The following is a 20,484-nucleotide window of genomic DNA, read 5'->3' on the forward strand; positions in this document are numbered from 1 at the left end:
TAATTTCCAACATCAGCTCTGCTATTTTTCTTAAAAAGAGGAACCACCCTGGCAATCTTCATATCGTTTGGAAAAACACCCTGACTTATGGACAAATTTATAATATGGGTAAGAATACTATATGTAACCCCAGCACTATCCCTAAGAAACCTTGAGGGAATAAGGTCCAAGCCAGAGGCCTTATTCACTGACAGAGTGGAGAGGCTCACTCTTACTTTATCCTCTGAGACAGGACTAATTGCAAATGCATCTGCAGAGACATTTTTACTTCTATAAAAGGAGTTAACAAAATTTATGCCAAATTTGTCAGAAGCACCAGGCAATTTACTGACCAAACTAGCAGCAACGGTTGTAAAGTAATGGTTAAAATGGCCAGCAAGGTGTTTGATTGAACACCTCAGCAGAGTACTGTTTTGTACATCTGTATTTGATAGAACAGTGCTCATTTATTGGCTGAGATTTCATTTTCTTGCGTGTGCAAAAAACTGCATTATGGTCACTAAAAGCCACATCCAGCACACCTGATTGACTTATCATTCCACAATCAGATACCAAAATCAAGTCAAGAAAGGACTGGCTATTTACAGACAACCTAGTAGGCTCCGTAATTAATTGCTGTAAACCAGACACCCTGCAAAGACATGAGAGAGATTCTTTCAATCTACTTTGTGGCAATAATAAATTTGTATTAAAATCACCCATGATGATACATTCTTTTTCTAGGCATACATTGCTTTTACAACAGACAGATTCAACATGTAACTATTCACGATATTGTTTTCAGGAGTACAAGAAAGAAAGAAACAAGAAAGAAGGTGACAAGAAAGTATTTTAATACCCTATTATTTTCAAGAAATCAACAATGAAAAAATATAAGACAGGAAAATAGTCTTTTAATCACAAAATGAAAAACAATGTAGGTGCATTTTCAAATATTTTAACTAGGGCTGTCAGTAACGATTATTTTATATATATATATATATATATATATATATATATATATATATATATATATATATATATTTGGTAATTAAGATCGATCTAAGTGAACAATAGACTTTATGACTTAAATACAACAAAATAAGGGACATAAATAATTGGTTCAAATGAAGTATCAAAAGTGATTAATCATATTGTTTTATTCAACAACACTATTAAACTCCATGAAGAAATGTATAAACAATGAACTTACCGTATGTATATTATGTATTATAACAAATGCCAGCAGAGGGCGCCAGAGGCCTGACGATTGTTGTTACACTTTACATCAAGAGCAAACCATTGTTTATCTAATGGTTAATTGCACTTAATCTGTAATGTTTTGCTATAGCTAACAGTTTCATTTTGAAACCTCAAACATCTATTTGCATGTTTAGAAATATATTGGTTCATTCTCTTGTGTTGTTGGCGTATGTTTTTAAGTTGCTAAATCAGTTCAACAGCACAAGTTTAGTCCATATTCCCAAATGCACATTGTTGTGGGAAAAGTACCGAAGCATATAATAAAATAATACAAGGAATGTACATTTTTAAATAAATAAATAGAAATAAACTTTAAAAATTACAAAAATATAGATGAATGCTATATGATATAAAACTTTACTGTCAGTACACAATGGTTTCGAGCAGGGGTTATAATACAAAAAATTTAATTATAATAGATTTCTGATGCTCGGGAGGTCAGGGGGAGCTGAGCAATCAGCTCCCCCTGATTGATATATCATGATATATATATATCATTGATATATATATATATATATATATATATATATATATATATATATATATATAATACTAATAATAAATGAGCAAAACTTGGCCATTCAATATTTAATATTCAATAATTTTAATTATCACAATTTAAGTTTTAATTGTATTAAATTGAACAAGCACAACATTCAGCATTCAATCAAATATTCTTAAATATTTAATTTATAAATAATGTTATTTCAACATAGTATCTCATTATTTCGACATAAGATGTGTGCGTATTATACAGGATGTGCATTTGTACAGTGACGCGTGTGCATTAATTTCTATTAGGCTAATAAGTCAGTGTCGGCTGCAAAGATGAAGTTGACGATCGCCATCTCCGTAGTGAAGGCGCCTATAGAGAGAAACACGCATAATGGATTTCATAATCAGAGAGCAGCCTATTTATTTTCGTTTTGAATTGTTTCCTTTAAAGACATTTCAAGCACTCTATAGATATATTTCTCATGTCTGAGAGGCATATACGCTGAGTTTCTGTTAATTTATATTGAGCTGCGCACCAGTTTACCTGCAATGCAAGTGACCGCGCCCGCGCCTTCATGATTATATTGTCTGCTATATTTGCTTCTTATTTATTAAATACAGGCAATTGGTTGATGGAAAAAAATATAAAAATAATGATACAATTTATACATAATGAAATTCACTTTAAAGAAAGGCTTTCAAAACAAAACTTAATGAAGTGGTCAAAATAATGTCTGACCCACTCCAGGTCTCCCGATATATTTCGAATCCTATTTACTCATGCTGTTCACTTTTCATAATAACATAGAAGGTGGGAAAAAATAACATTATAATATTTTAACAAATATGAAACTAAATGCGGTTATTTAATGGCTACAACACATAGCCTGGGCAGACTCTTTATTTGTACAAATTGCTGCACATTCATTTAATTCTGAATTTTTCTTGTTTTCTTCACAGATTGCTTCCAGAAATTATTTTTGGGGGTGCTATCGGGGTGCTTTGGTCTTTCTTGGTGGTGATGAAGCACTGCGAGCCCCTCCCTTGCGCCGGCCATATCAAACATTGAATATACACTTAGCACCAGTGGCCCTTTTTGGTAAATAAGTTAACTAATTACTGTAAAAGCAATAGCCTATAACAACAAGTAGCCTACATCTAATGCAAACTTTGAAATGTTTTAAAGGCGACAAAATGGGGACGACGTGTTTATCAGGCGTTTTATGATCCGACATACAGAGGGACGACGTGTGTATATGGCGTTTTATGATCCGACGTATAGAGGGACGACGTGTGTATCAGGCGTTTTATAATCCGGTGTACAGAGGGACGACGTGAGTATCAGGCGTTTTATAATCCGGCGTACAGAGGGACGACGTGTGTATCAGGCGTTTTATAATCCGACGTACAGAGGGATGACGTGTGTATCAGGCGTCTTATTATGCGACGTGCCTAGTTCAGACGTATGATTTTATTATGCATTTCTCACATACGCCGTAGCCACGTCGCCATCAGGTATACGTTCCTACTGTGACGTCGCCGCCGGTCTGTCGTCTGCCGTCTCTATCAATCCCATTCAAAAATAGACATGGACTGACGGCAACGGAAGGGTAGACTGCTCCTTCTCCTTCTTCAGGGTAGTCTTAGAAACGGCATTATACACTCGTCATAAGCAATCAAGCTCAGAGCGGCAGAGCTGAAGCTTCGAGGCCACAGTGACACCTTGTGGTGTGACCAGATGATGCGCAAGCTTCAGCAAGTGACGTAACGGTGACGTCGACTCCAGATTGGTCGATACAGATTGAGCACAATGCGAAGGCCACTACCTTTGGGCTTCCCGGAGTGAGTGGAAACGATGCTCTTGGTGAGCAGCTGCAGTTTTCTCATAGTAGTCCGCCTTTAAACTGATGCGTGTAACGGAATGCGCTCTTACCCCGAATTTCCACCAAATGCGGGACGGCTGCAGTACGGCTCCGCTGCGTGTCGGCTCCGTGCTCCGCCGTCCTTCAATTCCTACCAGTTCCGGATTTGTTGCGGAACGGCTGCGGCCATGACTGACAGCTGAAGTCACGAGGACACACGATATCTCCTGAATTTACGTATGATCGCGCGATATAACAGGATGTAGTTTCTATAAACAGAACCACAAAACGTCTCCGGTTACTTTCGTAACCTCGGTTCCCTGAAAGGCAAGGAACGAGACATTACGGATGTAGTATATGGGAACTCCTCCCCTTCTTCACTTCTGCTGAAATCTTATAAGCGGAGCTGGCCAATTGACGCAAATATGCAAATACTGAAACACCGTTGCAGTATAATTGCAGATGCAACGTCAATTTCCTCAGAATCGAACACACGCTAAAACAATAGCGAACACAGCGGCAAGCGTAATGTCTCGTTCCTTGCCTTTCAGGGAACCGAGGTTACGAAAGTAACCGGAGACGTTCCCTGTCAAGGCTACGGAACTTCGCCATTATGTCGTATGGATGTCGTATTTGGGAACTGTATAAAATCCCGCCGTGGCAGCATAACACACCACTGATGACAGAACCCAATACCAAGACCGCCCTCCCAGCGAGCAAGCATCTGATTGGCTGAGGTTGGCCAATAGCGAACCACTTATCTCTGATAGGTCAAAAGAGACCAATCATATGCTCGCAGAACACTGCCGCAATTTGCATATCCCGAGCAGTAAAACCGGGGGTTTGCAGTTTGCAGTGTCGAGCATACAGGGACACAACAGTAAGAGAAAGGCCAACGCATAGCGGTGACAACAGTAAAACACACACAATAGCATATAGAACAACTCATGAGCCAAGCGCAGAGTAGCCCACTAAATGCCATGCAATGACACAAATTAGCTCACTGAAAGCACTCGATACGCCACCGAGGGTATATCCAACTTATAAAATCTGGCAAATGTGTTCTGAGAAAACCAACCAGCCGCAAAACATAAATCCTGAATAGACATATCCTTAGTCCAGGCTCACGAAGAGGCGATCGCCCTCGTTAATTGGGCCTTGATGTTAAGGGGGCATTACCGCCCAAGGCAATCATAAGCCAAAACAATAGCGTCCACAATCCAGTGAGCAAGCCTCTGCTTAGAGACCCCCCATCCACTGTTGCATCCACCAAAGCACACAAACAGCTGGTCCGATTGACGAAAAGCGGCCGAGCGAGAAATATATTCCTGGAGCGCTCTGACCGGGCAAACAGCACTCTAAGCATCCGAAACCTGAGAGGATGATGGCTCGGTGGACAGGGCAGGCAGAGAAAAAATCTGTGCTTTAAACAGGGTATTGAGCGACTTAGGGGTATAACCCGTTCTTGGCCTGAGAGTCTCATTACAGTTTCCCGGTCCAAAGCGAATACAATCTTTACTTACAGAGAAAGCCTGTAAATCCCCAACGTGCTTCGCCGACGCCAGCACGAGAAGCAGAGCCGTTTTAACGGAAAGCTTCTTAATGGCAATCGAAGCCAGGGGCTCGAAAGGCGGACGTGACAAAGCCTCCAAGATCAAAGCCCGCTCAGCGACCCTGCAACGGCCACACATGGAGGCTCCACAGCCCGGGGCTGGGATGCCAGATTGATCCGCTCGCCTGAGACAGCAGGTCCTTCCTGAGCGGAATCTCCCATGGCCGCCCTGCCAGTAACTCCACCAAGTCCGCAAACCATGGCTGGTTGGGCCAGTTTGGGGCTACCAGTGTCACCGCCGCCCTCTCCCTCCTGATTTTGCACAACACCATGGGCAGAATTTTCACCAGACGAAAATCATAGAGGCGAACTTTGGGCTATGGCGCATTCAACGCATCCTCCTGCCGGGAGGAACGAGACATCGAGAAGAACGTTTGACAATGCGTGTTCTCGCTCGTTGCGAAGAGGTCGACCTCCCCTCTGCCGAAACGCTTCCATATGAGCTGAACCGTTCCTGGGTGAAGCCTCCATTCCCCTTGAGGGATCCCGCTCCTCGAGAGCACGTCCGCCCCGCGCTTCAGAACGCCGGGGATGTGAGCCGCTCTCACCGAGAGGAAAAACCGGTCCGGCCACAGCAGAAGAGATTCTGCCTGCTTGAATAGGGCTCTGGAATGTACGCCACCCTGGCAATTTATGTACCAGACCACGGATGTGTTGTCGGTCCGAATCAACACATGCCGCTGTTCCAGCTGAGACCGGAAGACTTCGAGAGCTAGAGAGACCACCTTCAGTTCCAAACGATTTATTTGCCACTCTGCCTGCTTCTCTGACCACCGACCCGAAGCGGGCTTGCCCAAGCAGACCGCTCCCCATCCGTTGGTCGATGTGTCCGTCAGGACCTCCATGCGTCGTGTCACGATGCCCAGTTGAACACCTGACCTGAAAAGCTGCGGGTTCTTCCACAGAGCCAGAGTGTGCACGCAGCCGCGAGTGACCATAATGCGCTTTTGACCAGAATACCACGCACTTGCAGGGACGCGCACTTTCAGCCAGTGTTGAAGCGGTCTCATATGCAGCAGCCCTAGGTGACATACCGACGAGGCCGCTGCCATCCGTCCCAATAGCCTCTGAAAATCCTTCAGTGGGACGAGCTTGCCCGGTCTGAAGAGACCGAGAGAAGAGCTCAGAGCCTCCACTCGCTCGGGCGAGAGACGCGCTCTCATTCTCACCAAATCCAAGTGCACTCCCAAGAATGTGGTGGTCTGGCTCGGTGAGAGCGCACTTTTCTGAACGTTCACCCTCAAACCAAGTGTCTCCAAGTGACGAAGGAGGGCTTCCATATGGCCGATCAGGGTCTCTTTCGATTGGGCGAGAATCAGCCAGCCGTCCAGGTAGTTCAAGACGGGCATCCAGCTCGACCTGAGGGGTGAAAGCACCGCGTCCACACATTTCGAAAAAGTTCGGGGCGCGAGGGCTAGTCCAAATGGAAGCACTGTGTATTGGTACACCGAATATTCGTATCCGAACCTCAGGAATCGCCCGTAATCGCTTCGGGTCGGTCTGAAAATCCTTCAGTGGGACGAGCTTGCCCGGTCTGAAGAGACCGAGAGAAGAGCTCAGAGCCTCCACTCGCTCGGGCGAGAGACGCGCTCTCATTCTCACCAAATCCAAGTGCACTCCCAAGAATGTGGTGGTCTGGCTCGGTGAGAGCGCACTTTTCTGAACGTTCACCCTCAAACCAAGTGTCTCCAAGTGACGAAGGAGGGCTTCCACATGGCCGATCAGGGTCTCTTTCGATTGGGCGAGAATCAGCCAGCCGTCCAGGTAGTTCAAGACGGGCATCCAGCTCGACCTGAGGGGTGAAAGCACCGCGTCCACACATTTCGAAAAAGTTCGGGGCACGAGGGCTAGTCCAAATGGAAGCACTGTGTATTGGTACACCGAATATTCGAATCCGAACCTCAGGAATCGCCCGTGACACTTTTCTATCTGGATATGAAAGTACGCGTCCTTTAAATCCACTGAAGCGAATCCCCGGGGCGAATTTGCACCTGGATTTGCTTTAAAGTAGTCATCCTGAAGGCCCGCTTGTGGAGCGCTCTGTTGACGGGTCTCAGATCAAGTATGGGGCGTCTTCCTGTCAGCCTCCTGCACGTCGGAAAGGGTGAGCCACAGGTGTCTGTGGAGGACCACCATGAACCCCATCGAACGACCTGCCGCCTGGGCTGAGCGCTTTGTGGCCAAGAGCGCGAGGTCCGTGGCAGAATGAAGGTCCCGGATGGCGTCAGCGTCGACAGAGGCGGCGCCATCCAAAGACTTCAACAGTTTCGCCTGCATCACCCGAAGCACGACCATGGCGTGCAGCGCAGACACCGCCTCCCCTGCCGCTCCATTGGCCTTGTTCGCCTGGTGGGCCATGAATCTGCAGGCTCTGGATGGCAGGCTGCGGTCCGAGCCCAGAGCAGGAGCCGATGGGCAGAGGTGCGCGGCTACAGTCTCCTCGACGGGGGGGATTCGGAGGTAGCCGTGGTCCCCCGCCTAGTCCACAGGGGCAAACATGGCCTGGGTGGAAGTGAGGGTGCGCGCCGATTGCGGGGCTGCCCACGACTTCACGATGTGTTCGTGCACATCAGGAAAGAAGGGGGTTCCTCTCTTCGAAGCGGCCTGGCGGCGGCTTGACTGAAGGAACCGCGTGTCTAGCTTGCTCCGGGGCCTTCCAAGAGAGGTCCAGCTCCTCGACGGCCTTGGAGAGGATGCGAAAGAGCTCGTCCTGCAGGTCCGCCGGGGTGTCTTGCTCCGAAGTTGCCAGGTCCGGGGTGGTCTGTTCCGCGCCCCAGTCGGTCTCGGAGACAGACAGAGACATGGTTTCCTCTTCCTCACTCACCCCGAAAGACACGAAGTCTGCGACCTCACAAGGGGGGTGAAAGGAGGCGTCGGGAAAGCTCACCGGAGGCCGTATCTCGACTCCGCGGTTGGGGGGCCCCACCAGCGGCTCGGTGGCGGCAGTGGGCCCGATCCCCGCTGCTGCACGAGCTTCATCCCGCCTGGCCTTGAGAGCTCATAGAGACATGTCCGCGCAGTGCTCGCAAGACCCGGCATCCTTGAGGGCCGATTCGGCATGGGCCACCCCCATGCACGCGATACAAAACAGGTGCGTGTCCGGGGGCACGATGGGGCCCGAACACAAGTTACAGATAGTCGCCATCGGATGCAGAACACAGTTCAGCGTATCTTCGGCGCACCTTCGATGACGGCGAGAAAAGATCCTTGAGTAGATATTAGTATCAGCTTTCTAGCACACAATTTGAGCGTGAAGAGAGAGATTCCGAGGAAATTGACGTTGCATCTGCAATTATACTGCAACGGTGTTTCAGTATTTGCATATTTGCGTCAATTCGCCAGATCCGCTGGCGTTAGCTTATAAGATTTCAGCAGAAGTGAAGAAGGGGAGGAGTTCCCATATATGACATCTGTAATGTCGAAGTTCCGTAGCCTTGATAGGGAACCAGCAACAGTTTGTTTCCATCCAGAGGAGTAGAGGGGAAACAACTCTGTGCTGACCTGCTGATCTCCCTTTTTTGTGTAGATTATTGTGATTCTACCATGGTGTAGGGTATGGACCAATCAGACACATACTAATTATTCATTATATACAAAGGTTTATGAAACTCCTCACACAGCCCAAATGAACAAACACAAGGGCAGAAACAGTGTCATGTTACAGGGCATGATAAGGAGATTTTACGACCTCCGAGGAATGTGGCCACATACTCAAGAGAGAGACAATGAACAGAAACCCTCTTTAAAACAGACTTTGCTGCATTAATCATAGACTAACTGATCTATAAATGAACATGCATAAAACTGTGAAAGAAACAGTGTAAATGGTTTACTGTCTCGTGTACTATTAGGTATATATTATGGTATGTATCCTGGTATACAACCAACTAACGATCAATGTAACCTCACCTGTATCATGCCTCCTACCTAATTAATCCTCATTTAATGACTCACACTTTGATGTACATCACCTTCTTCTAGAATGCAGTGTGGATGTGTTATAGCTATCTGAACATTAATGAAGGTATAATCATGCTAGGGACAAAGATCCGTAAATCAACTAAGAGCCACTTTCCCTCTCAGACATGTCACCTTTCTGATTGTTCGAGTTCAACCCTTAGGGGAGGATCTTTCCCAGGCCTTATTGGAGACAGTCCACATGTGACCTCCCTCTCTTAGTTCTTTCATCCAGCCGCAACACTGTTCTGGTGATTCTGGGGTTAACCCCCTCCCCCTCCACGGGGGCCCCAGGGCCCAGCAGGCCTCGATTCCAACCAGATATGGGCTCAGGCAGGAGAGAGATGACTCTCTCACAAAGAACCAAGGACAATCTCAAGAGTTTTGGAACAAAGACTCCAACCAACAACGACTCCAATCACCCATCCTTCCGACTTCCTCACTTCTCCTGGGTGCTCGGCGTGGCCTCAACAGAGTCCCAGGCCTTGACCAAACCAATCATGCGTTCCTGGAGAAAGAGAACGCTCAACCAACTTCCACTTGACACTGCCGGAACCATCAATGACTTCAATTTTCAACAACTTCAAGAATTGTTCCCATTACAAATGCAAGTATTCAATTCAATGAAATGTGAAAATGAAATTCTGATGGTTCTTCTCATAGACCCTCTTCCGGTTTCTAATTTCATCCTATCACTAACCTATTTATGTATTCATGTGTGTATGTTGTTTAGTTTATTTATATTCATATAAATATATATATTTAGTTAATAAAACTTGTACATAATATGTATTTGGTTCTGTTTTGTTTGCAATACAAGTCACTTTACGATCACAGTTTTTGCTACTGGCTCAAAGTACTGTACAGGCGAAGAAATAATTATTCTTCTGTGGCCATGGAAGATACCCTTTATTAGAATAAATTAATAATCAAAAGAGTTCGTTGGAAGAACTGATTAATTGATTGTAATATTAATTCAGCCACATCAAGTTAATCCAATTAACTGACCCAAATATTTATAATTAATAATAACAAGATATTATTGATTATTAATATTTCCAAAAAGCTGAGTTCCTTACAATGGGTAAGTACAATATTTATCAGAATCAGAATCAGAATCAGAATCAATTTTATTGCCAAGTAGTGTTGTGCACATACAAGGAATTTGCTTTGGTAATAAGGTGTTACCGAGGCTGCTATATTCAGCTCCAACTTGAGAAAAAATACAGCATGACATGAGGAGAGGTGAGGAGAAAAAAAAGGCAACCCCCAGACTATGCTCCTGTAAGGAGTACAGTCTGGGAACAGGAAAAAACACCTCAGCAACATTAGCACATAAACAGTACACTCTACAAACAAGACATTGCAACACGGTTGGGAGTGGGGGATGGAGGTAGTCCAGCCCAGGCAAGCAGCCATCCGGTCCTGCAAACATTATGGCGCTGGTCACAGACCCGCCTGTCAGACTGGGGGTATGAAGCGGCGAAGGCGTGGGATGGGGTGTGGGGCAGGTGCATATCTGTGTATGTGTAAGTTCATGTGTGTGTAGGCCTGGAGAGAGTCGCTAAGCCGGCACCATAATCTAGGAGCCTCAGTCCGCAGGATTGTCGTAGCGATACACAGCAAGTTGCCATGGAGACAACCTTGATCATGTCCCAGGCAGAGTCAACAATCACCAGATGTCTGAGGAGTCGGGGAAGGAACGCAAGAACGGCTCACTGCAGTGCTCTTCCGGGAGAGTTGTTGTTCCAGCAGCGGCCTTGGCCAAGGCCAGTGCTGGTAGGGGGGTGCAGAAACAGATAAGATTGGAATTGTTTGGTCTTCGGGCGAGAAGCCGCATTCAATTTATACAGGCTATTCTCCTGGTCCATTTTGGTCTCTGAAATCCATTTGCCTTTGCAAAGCTGTGAGCTTCTCCATGATGTTATCCATATTGTGGTTCATAGACCCAGTCTGAGTGCTGACAGCTCTGCCTACCGCTTCAATCATGACGGGCAGCCTTGCGGGGCTTTTGACAGATGTCACCGTCTGTTTAGTTCCTCGATAAACCAGGGCAATGCCTAATCCAATCAGCAGAAGACCTGTTATCATGGTGCCGAATAGGTAGATATCTTCAATGTCCTCCACGGAAAGACCCACCAGACAAACAACCCGCCACCTCTCCCACGCCTCCATCGTGTAGCCAGCTGCGAACGTCCCGGCAAGGCAGTCAGGTTCCCCCGAACCCAAGCTTCTCGTCGAGAAGATGGTGTCAATTGATTTGAGAGACCAGTTGATCAAATCCATAATTTCTTGGTTTTGGAGAGCAGTGTAGCGAGAGTCTCTCAAAGTACAAGACAGTAGACGTGACGAGAGAAGCAAAGCAGGATAGGTAAGGGGAGGGAGAGGGTGAGAAAATGCGACCGCCTTCGTTGAGAGCCAAGAGGGAAGAGGGAAGAGGGAAGATATAATTATATAATCAACTTATAAAATGCTAAATGTTTATTTTGGGTTCCTTTTTGAATGTATTGGGAAAGTAATAGGCTGTGTAAAAAAAGTTAACTATTGTTCTTGTTGGAAAAGGAAAAAGTATATAAAACAAAATTGGTGTGGTTTAAATTTTACTTATGAGTGAGAATAATGTTTTTGTTTTGTTTCTGTGCTCGACTACCTGCGGTGCTCTCCGGCATCCGGTAAAAATAGAAACTCTGCGTATCTGCTAGTGCTCCGGAGGGCTGCGGTCGCCGGAGCTGGGACGGAGTCAGAACGCAGTCGTTCCGCAGTCAGTGAAAATACACACATTGGCTTTAATGGAAACCTATTGACTCCGCCGCTGTTCCGGAGCTGATCCGCAGCCGTTCCGCAGTTGGTGGAAATTGGGGGTTATACTGACGCCAGAGTGCAAAGTCTGCGCGCACTTCAATTTATCTGCAGATTTAAGTGTTCAGAAACGCTTTCTTCCGAGAACAACAACAAAACAGCGTGTGTTCGGAACGTTTATAACAGGTCAAAATATCAGGAAAACAAACTTTTCGAGTGGTGACATATTCACATTCGAAATGTCGTCACTTGTGTTTCAACTGGATTAAGAACGTAAATGTATCAGTTCTGAATTCCATTATGGCGTTTTAAGAGAAAAGCACGCGTTCTGACAGCATGTTTTAAGAAATATTATTCTTTTACAAGGCGTGAACAGTTGCAGGAACTGAAGTCACCCCATTCATCTGAAATTAGAACGCTGCTCTCATGTGGAACCAGATTTGGCCAATCACAGCGCTGCTCTCATGCATCGAGCGCATCACGTGGTCCATGTTGAAGGGAACAATCACAGTGGAAGTGTCACAGATTCCACCAAAAGTGCTCACGTGGCCCACACAACAAGCATGTCACTTTGGTTAATAATTATTATATAGATATTGTAATTTACCCCAAGCTCTTGTGAATGTTTATGTAGTATTTTGTTGAACAAAAATGTCAGTAAGTATTAAAAGACGGTCATACATAAGTGACCTCAGGTCTATCTGGCCATAGTTCAGTTTGCTGATTCTTTACGATGCGGTGATACAAACCCCTATTATTTAGCATATCATAATATTTTAAACATCCACTTAAAGTCCCAGTGAAGTGCCTTGAAACTGACAGCATTATTCAGTGTTGACGTAATTTCCAAAATCTGAAGAGAAGCTGAAGTGCAGAGTGATGTCATCAAAATCATTGATCCATATTGGCAGAAAGTGAGACTAAGTTCTGAATAAATCTTCTAAATATAATTTTAGGTGTTAAAAAATTCCCCTAAAACGCATCGTGCAGCCCAAACCGTATGGCCTAGAGACTTGAAACTCGGCCAGATGGTAGGCCTCAATTTGGGGACAACCATTCAGAGTATGAGCCCGATTGGCCCATAGGTGGCGCTACAGCAAACAAAAGTACTAAATTGCTCACCCTAGACCCTTGGTCCTAGCCTCAAGCTTTTTACACCACTGTGATCCTTGGCTCAAGACGGACAAGATGTATATCTCCGTTTTCGATTTAGGAAAAAAAAAATGTTATGTCGAATTTTGTCCAAAACCTACTTTTGCGAACTAGTCCCTGGTTTTTCGCCCCATCGGAACCAAACCAGTCTAGGGCTATTCTCTGGACTCTCTAGATCAATAATTATCGAAAAAAAATTGCATTTGGGTGGCTGTAACAAGGTCATTTAAAAGGGGCGGGGCAAAATACGGTCAAAAGCCTATAAATCCTAAACGAAGTCAAAACTTCACAAAAATGCATTAGCAAATGTGTCATAACATGGTGAAGAAGCATGCAAAGTTTGATGGAGATCGGCTCATTAGGTGGCGCTATATCGGTCAAAAAGGTCTCATTCTTATTAGGTGTTCAAGCCCTTTAGTGCTGATAACCTATTGTAATTGTAAGGATTTTTTTGACAAAAAAAATCCCCTAAAACGCATCGTGCAGCTCCATGGAATATAATGATATCCTGATGAACACAACGAGGACTTCGAGTATCACATTTGCAAACGCTATTCATTATTTCACACAATCTATAACATCCTGACATGGGAGTTTTATTAAGAGAGCTTATATAATACAGCGTCCATAGGATTTTGTACAAACATTATTAGAGCCAAATACATTTTACTGAACTGTAAGGCAGAATAGTGTGAAGTTACTGCCTATTGCAATGCTTGAAAAACTGTAAATAAAACCGACATCAGTACGCAGTGTTTTAAACAATGTTTAATTTGTTCATTGATCAGTTGCACAGCAAAAGTCTTAATATATTTAATTTATAGGCCTACTGTATGTTAAGCTTTTATTGCTTCCATGGCATCAACAGCTGGCAGACACTGTCAGCGACTACTGGGTGATTCTATAATTGGAGATACATTTTGCATTTCAATAATAAAAAAAAAAAAGGTTGTCATACAGAACCATTGTTTAAGAATTACCTTGAAAACACTTTAAAGTTGATATATTCAGTGCTATACAAATACAGATAGTTTATTATTTTCTCTATTTTATCAAAATATCACCTGGTCATAGTTTTTCTCCTCAATTCTGTTACGGACGAACAACCAAATATATAGAAGTAACAGTACATCAAAAAATTATAAATCTTTTTAGTTTAATTTGTCATGTAGTCCTTTTATTCAGGCCTTTAAAACAGATATTAAATGTTATATTCATACAACTACAAAATTAGATTCACCCCCAGGCAATAGTGGATTATCCAAAGGGTGCTGTAACGGTCACCAGCTGGAGTGCCCTTGAGAGACACCAGAGGACACTCTACACCAGACGATCATGTTTCACTCACAAACTACATTTCCCATAACTCATCAGCACTCATCTCATTCACCTGTTTCTCATCATCTTGTTTAGTTCACACCATATATACACTTATTGGGAAGTCTTGTTGTACTGTTTGTCTGCAGTTCTGAGCGGTTTCCCGTGTTTGTTTTCTGTTTTGACTTTGGATTGTTCTTGGACTCTGATTATTGCTGCCTGCCCTGACCTCTGCCTGTTTCTTGGATTCTCTCTGTGTATTCTCCATTGTCCTGTCTGCTGTTTCTTGACCCTGCCTGTACAACTATTCTTGAATAAAGCTACATTTTGGATCTTCACTTTCAAGTCTCGGAGCAGTTCATAACAGGTGCACTTGTTTTTTTTTTTATCAAATTACTTGAACATTACAGGGTAGAGATAAAACTGTATCATATATCTTACTCTTCCACAATATAAAAATAACAATATTAAGTAGTTTGATATTTCAATGTATTATCTCATTAATATTAAAAATGAAAGACTAAAAACAGAATTGACACATCTGGCAACAGAATTGACGGGGGTAACAGAATTGACCCAAACCAACCAGAACATGCCTATAACAAGAAAATAACTGCTGAGTTATTGAGAAATACTCGACCAGATATCCCTCTGGATCTCTACATGCCGTGTCGCATGTATTTTGTAAATTTCCTACTGTAAATGTATAAAACATTTATTTTTGTGAGTGAATGCAGCACAATCGCGAACATAAATTGACAACTTTAAAGGCGATTTTCTCAATGTTTCGATTTTTTTGCACCCTCAGATTCCAGATTAATTCAAATAGTTGTATCTCGGCCAAATATTGTCCTATCCTAACAAACCATACATCAATGGAAAGCTTATTTATTCAGATTTCATGTGATGTATAAATCTCAATTTCAGAAAAATGACCCATATGGCTGGTTTTGTCATCCAGGGTCACATTTGGGGCATGCACTTGACCCTCACGTGAGTCTCATTGACCTCCAGGTCTCAACACTGCTCTCGACTGGCAGCCTGGGCATTCCTCCAGTATTTCTGCTGTCTCCTCCTCTCTCTTGGTGTTAAGTCTGCAACCAATCTGACTCTTCCCATTTCTTTCTTGTGCCTCCATCTTTCCCTGTCCTTTTTTAAGTTCTCCTCTCTTCTCTCTGGGGTGGCATCACGTCTCGCTCGATATCTACTCTGTTTCTCCGCAGCAGAGTGGCATGCCTGAGGCACACATTTTTACATTAAATTACATTATTATTATATTATTGTACGGTAGCATGACAAATAACCACACATGCTTGGGTGGAGGGTGCATGTGTGTGTCTGTGTGTTGAAATCCTCTGATCATGGTAGAATAACCCAATTGATCTCTGTGTGTGGCTATAAACACACATTATGCATTTTTGTGTGTGTTTGCATCATTGTGTGATTGTAACCAAGGCATTGGTCAATTCTGTTACCGTACCTTGGTAACAGAATTGACAGTAACAGAGTTGACATTTTTAGCATTTTTTACTATAACACCACATGCTAGCATAAAGGCTAAGAGCACATGGCCTGATACTAAAGATGATTTTAAAAACTTTTAATACCTCCTTTTGTTAATATCTTTGAACTTTGCTTTCCCTATGCGATTGTTGAAACAGTTTTGACATGTTATATAAGAACTCTTGGTGCAAGTGCCTGTAAGATCACATGGCTTCAGAGAGAACAAAACACATAGCTCCTAGTTCTTCAGAGTTTAATACCAAAAGGGAAGTGACATCATCTTGCGTTGCTTAGGATACTGATGCGACAGATAAGCATAATTTTAAGAGACAATAACATGTAGTAACAGATTTGACACAGGATTTATGGATTGGTATTTTTCAACAATAAAAGTTACTTTTAAACAAATTAATTTAGCATAATTTGGAAACTGTCACCAATATTAATTTATAAACAAAATAATTAAAACCCCAACCAGAAATTTGTAATTTAAAACATGTTTAATGCATATTTTACCCTTGTTTGAAAAAAATACCACCCACTAAGGACAGTATGATATCATGACTTTCAGCATCATGAAATAGCTTTTAAATTAAAATATTTTCTAGTTTTACACTCTAACATTTTGTGACTCTTAAAAAGAATTAAAATAAAATAAAATGTGTTTTTGGAGTAAAATTTTGGTAAAGCTGTTAAAAATAAATGGCTTCGGACTTCAAATGTATCTCCAATTAAAGAATCACCCTACTAATGATTTAATGAACTGAATTAAATTCCATTGAAAGCATTTAAAGAATTGCAGATACAAGGCTTGAAAGATAGGTCAGGAAAATGCATTGTTGGCTACTCAATAAGCTGAAATATGTACAGGAATCACTTTATTTCAAGCCATATACCGATATTAAAGCTAACAATCTACAGCATAATGTTAATCTAACTTATTTATCCATGATTATTATATTAAAAAATGCCCTCTGCGCCCTCTAGTGGTGAACAAAGCTTTACACAACGCAAAACCTCAACTAAGATGAAATAAATGTAGCCGCCCTTTAAACAATAAAATGATTCAATATAATTTGTTAGTGAAAAACACAATGCACTGCACACTTCTACGGTCCTCTGCATTTAAACTTCTACTTGTGTGTAGTAAAAGAAGAATCAACAGTTTCATCCATAAAAAAAGAAAGTACACTTGTTAATGCCTGATGAAGTACAGTATTTACATTTTGAGAATGAAAATATTACTAATGTACAATTTAGTGTTTGCTACATTTACATAATCTCTCACACACTCAGACCGGAGTGAAATATGTACACACTCGGGTACAATTGCATCATGGATCCGTTTAAGCTATTAAAATAATTTGCGAATATTAAAAAATCTGCTATTTACAAATTCAACAAACCTTTGGCTGACGTCAGCAATCAACACATGCCATTTTAAATAGATGTTTTAGTTTTTTTCTGGACTGCTGTCACATACTTGGTCTTTCGCTCTCATGCAAAGGAGCTTTTTATATATATATGATTTGCATAGTTTTGAAGCAGGCTTTATTTTGCTCGGTTGACCGGCTCTCCGATCAGCTCGGGACACTTCTCCTCCCCCTTGGCGATTCGGTCGCACTTGAGAAGCAGGTCGTAGTTGATCTTGTCTGTAATGACACTGTCCTGCTTGTACTGAGGATGTTTGGCCACAAATTCCCTCATCCACTTCGCCATAGTCATCAGCTCACCTGAGAAAAACACAAGTCAAAGCAAATATGAGCAAAATCATCCAAATAATCAATCTGAAAAAAAGAAAGAAAGAATAAAAATTCACTAGTTTATCTGAAGTATGTCATTCTTAAAGTGTAACTGCTTTGTATATAATGTCAGAAGTAGTGTTGTCAAACAAAAAATGACTCTGCTTTTGACTAAACTTTAATTGTAAGAATTCATCTCTATTTAACTTTTACAATGAAAACTGTCCAGTGTTATTTAACATTTGATTACTTTTATTTCAGTGTAGTAGTTCAGTCGTGTTTATTTCAGGTCACTCTTAATTCGGTTGTATTTATTTGTGCTATCATTTACAATTTGTTTATTTGTTCTTATTTTATAATTTTATTAATCTGGATTGTTCTGTTTGTATTTATTTGTTTATTTTGGAAATGTAGTTTAACGATTCAAATATAGCCTCCCCTGTTCTGTGTGTAAGCTATTACAACAAAAGTGCCCAAACAATCAAAAACTTATGAGATGATGAACGATCTGAATAGAGGTACAGTATTTATGGCAGTTTTCCCTGTGGTATTGAATGTCCATATTTTTCAAGATATCATATTCAAGTCGGAAATTTCAGTATTGTGACGATGCTAGTCGGTAGTACCGTATATGAAAATGAACATTGTTCACTCGATCTCCGTAACCTGGGCCGAGAAGTTCATGTTTATCTGTCAGCTAAAGTCGGCTGGATGATTGACAGACTTTCATGAGAACAACGGTTTATTTCATTTTTTTATTTTGCCCTCCCTCCGTTTGGTCTAATACACTGTGTTTGTAATCAATCCAGTTTGAAATGTAGGGCTGGATATTGTAACAATTTTCGATACCGATATCTTGACTTCGATACCGGTTCCTGAACCATACTTTTTTTTGATACCAATTTTATGAAACCAGTTCCCTTTCGAGAGGTCTCTCCTATTGCGTAAGTAGCTTACGCTATGGGAAAACTCCTTTTCTCGAGAATATTGAAGTCTTTATGTAAAACGCATTGCAGCTGCACAGCTGACAGCAATGAACGAAGGCAGCTCGGTCATTGGCTGTGCTGCGGCAACTTGCTCGAAACAATGACGGGGCGACTCTGAATGCGCGACCAATGAGCGCGCTTCGCGCCCGCGCGCGTCAGAGCCCGCCAAGATGGGCGTGGCCAAGAGCTATATATTGGGCGCCCCGTCATGAGAGTTCTTTAGATTTAATCTCCTTCAGCGAACACCTTCTTCGCTGGATCCTCCGGATTATTGAAGCTTCGCCGTCGAAAAGCATACCAGCGGGATTTGCTACGAGGACGTCGGCACCTTCAGCCGCCTTCTAACGCGATCCTACTGAGCCATCCGGCGTACTGCTCACGCAAGTATTTACATCTGTTCGCTCTGCGACACTTGTAAAAGAGCAAATTTTCCAAGGCGTTGTTTCAAATGCCTTCCTGCGCGTCGTGCAGAGACCTTCTCCCGGACGGGGATCGTCACATCATCTGCGCTCGCTGCCTGGGCCGGGACCACGCAGAAGCTGCTTTGACCAAGGGCGGATGCCCCGAATGTGACGACCTGGGTCTCTCCGCACTGCGGGCTCGCCTCGCCGCTTTCGCCGTGAGCGAGCCCATCGCCGCCATCCCTCTGTTCGAGCCGCGCACTAAGAAAAAGCGCCGCTCACAGAGGCTTCCTGAACCTGAGCTCAGTGACGTCACGCCGAGCCAGTCTCCGCGTGCTTCACCGCCGCTCTTGCCTTCCCCACCGCCGGTTCAGTTCACCCAGCCGGACCCACACCCCTCTAGCAGAGCGGTGGGCCTTGTGACTTTCGGCGCGTCCGAGGACGACGGGGGAATGGATGACAGCTTGTCAATCGACGCTGCATCGGACGACTGGCCGGGCTCCACTCTCGACCCCGCCCCGTCGACGCTAGCTAGCGCGAGCGGGGGCTCCACCATGGATAGCGAGATTATCCGCGTTCTCTCTAAGGCCGTGGAAGACCTCGGGCTCGATTGGTCTTCTCCCGAAGAACCAACCCGGAGCCGACTGGATGAGTGGTTTCTGCAGGGGCGCCAGCAGGCCCCTCGGCAAAGGCCTTCTCCCTTCTTCCCGGAAGTTCACGACGAACTCACCAAGTCGTGGAAAGCCCCCCACTCTGCGCGCCCAAAGCCTTCTTTTTCTTCCTCGCTCTCCTCTCTGGACGGCGCGAAGGAAAGAGGCTACGAGGGAACACCGCCCCTCGAGGAGGCCGTGGCCAATCATCTCTGCCCGCCCTCCACCACCGGATGGAAAGCTAAAGCTTCCCACCCCTCGAAGCCCTGCCGCACTACTTCAGCTCTCGCCGGTCGCGCCTACGCCGCCGCCGGCCAAGCTGCATCAGCGCTTCACTCTATGGCGGTACTTCAAGTGTTCCAAGCCAAGCTTCTCCGCTCTATGGACGAGTCTGGCCCCGAACCCGAAGCCTTTAAGGACCTACGCAGCCTAGCCCGTGCCATGGCTAATTTGACTGTTCTCGAGCGCCATCTGTGGTTGACTCTGACTGAGATGAAGGACGCGGATAAGGCGCCATTTCTCGACGCGCCTATCTCCACCAGCGGGCTGTTTGGACCGGCGGTTAAGGGTTTCGCCGAACGCTTCACTGAGGCCCAGAATGCTTCACAAGCTATGCGGCATTTCCTGCCCAAGCGCTCCAGCTCATCGCAGAGCAGACAGAGGCCGCCGCAGCCGCAGCGGGCTAGAACAGCCCCCACCGCCTCTCAGCCCGCGCCTCAGGCTGACGCTCGACGCCGCTCGCGCTCTCACAACCGCAAGCCGCCTT

At 44.1% G+C, this 20,484-nt stretch overlaps 1 protein-coding gene across 1 annotated transcript in view; it reads right to left on the bottom strand.

The window, feature by feature from the left end:
- Positions 1-16,175: 16,175 nt before the first annotated feature.
- The window catches only part of LOC143745520 (glutamate--cysteine ligase catalytic subunit-like), an 84,558-nt gene continuing 80,249 nt past the window's right edge, over positions 16,176-20,484 (bottom strand). The window contains exon 16 of the mRNA XM_077237647.1: positions 16,176-17,672. Coding sequence (XP_077093762.1) covers positions 17,491-17,672 — 182 coding nt within the window. The 3' untranslated portion in view covers positions 16,176-17,490. The remainder of the gene's footprint in view (positions 17,673-20,484) is intronic.

This window comes from Siphateles boraxobius, unplaced genomic scaffold, assembly GCF_051911475.1.
Source record: "Siphateles boraxobius isolate OS27281-9 unplaced genomic scaffold, OSU_SipBor_1 204, whole genome shotgun sequence".
Lineage (NCBI taxonomy): Eukaryota > Metazoa > Chordata > Actinopteri > Cypriniformes > Leuciscidae > Siphateles > Siphateles boraxobius.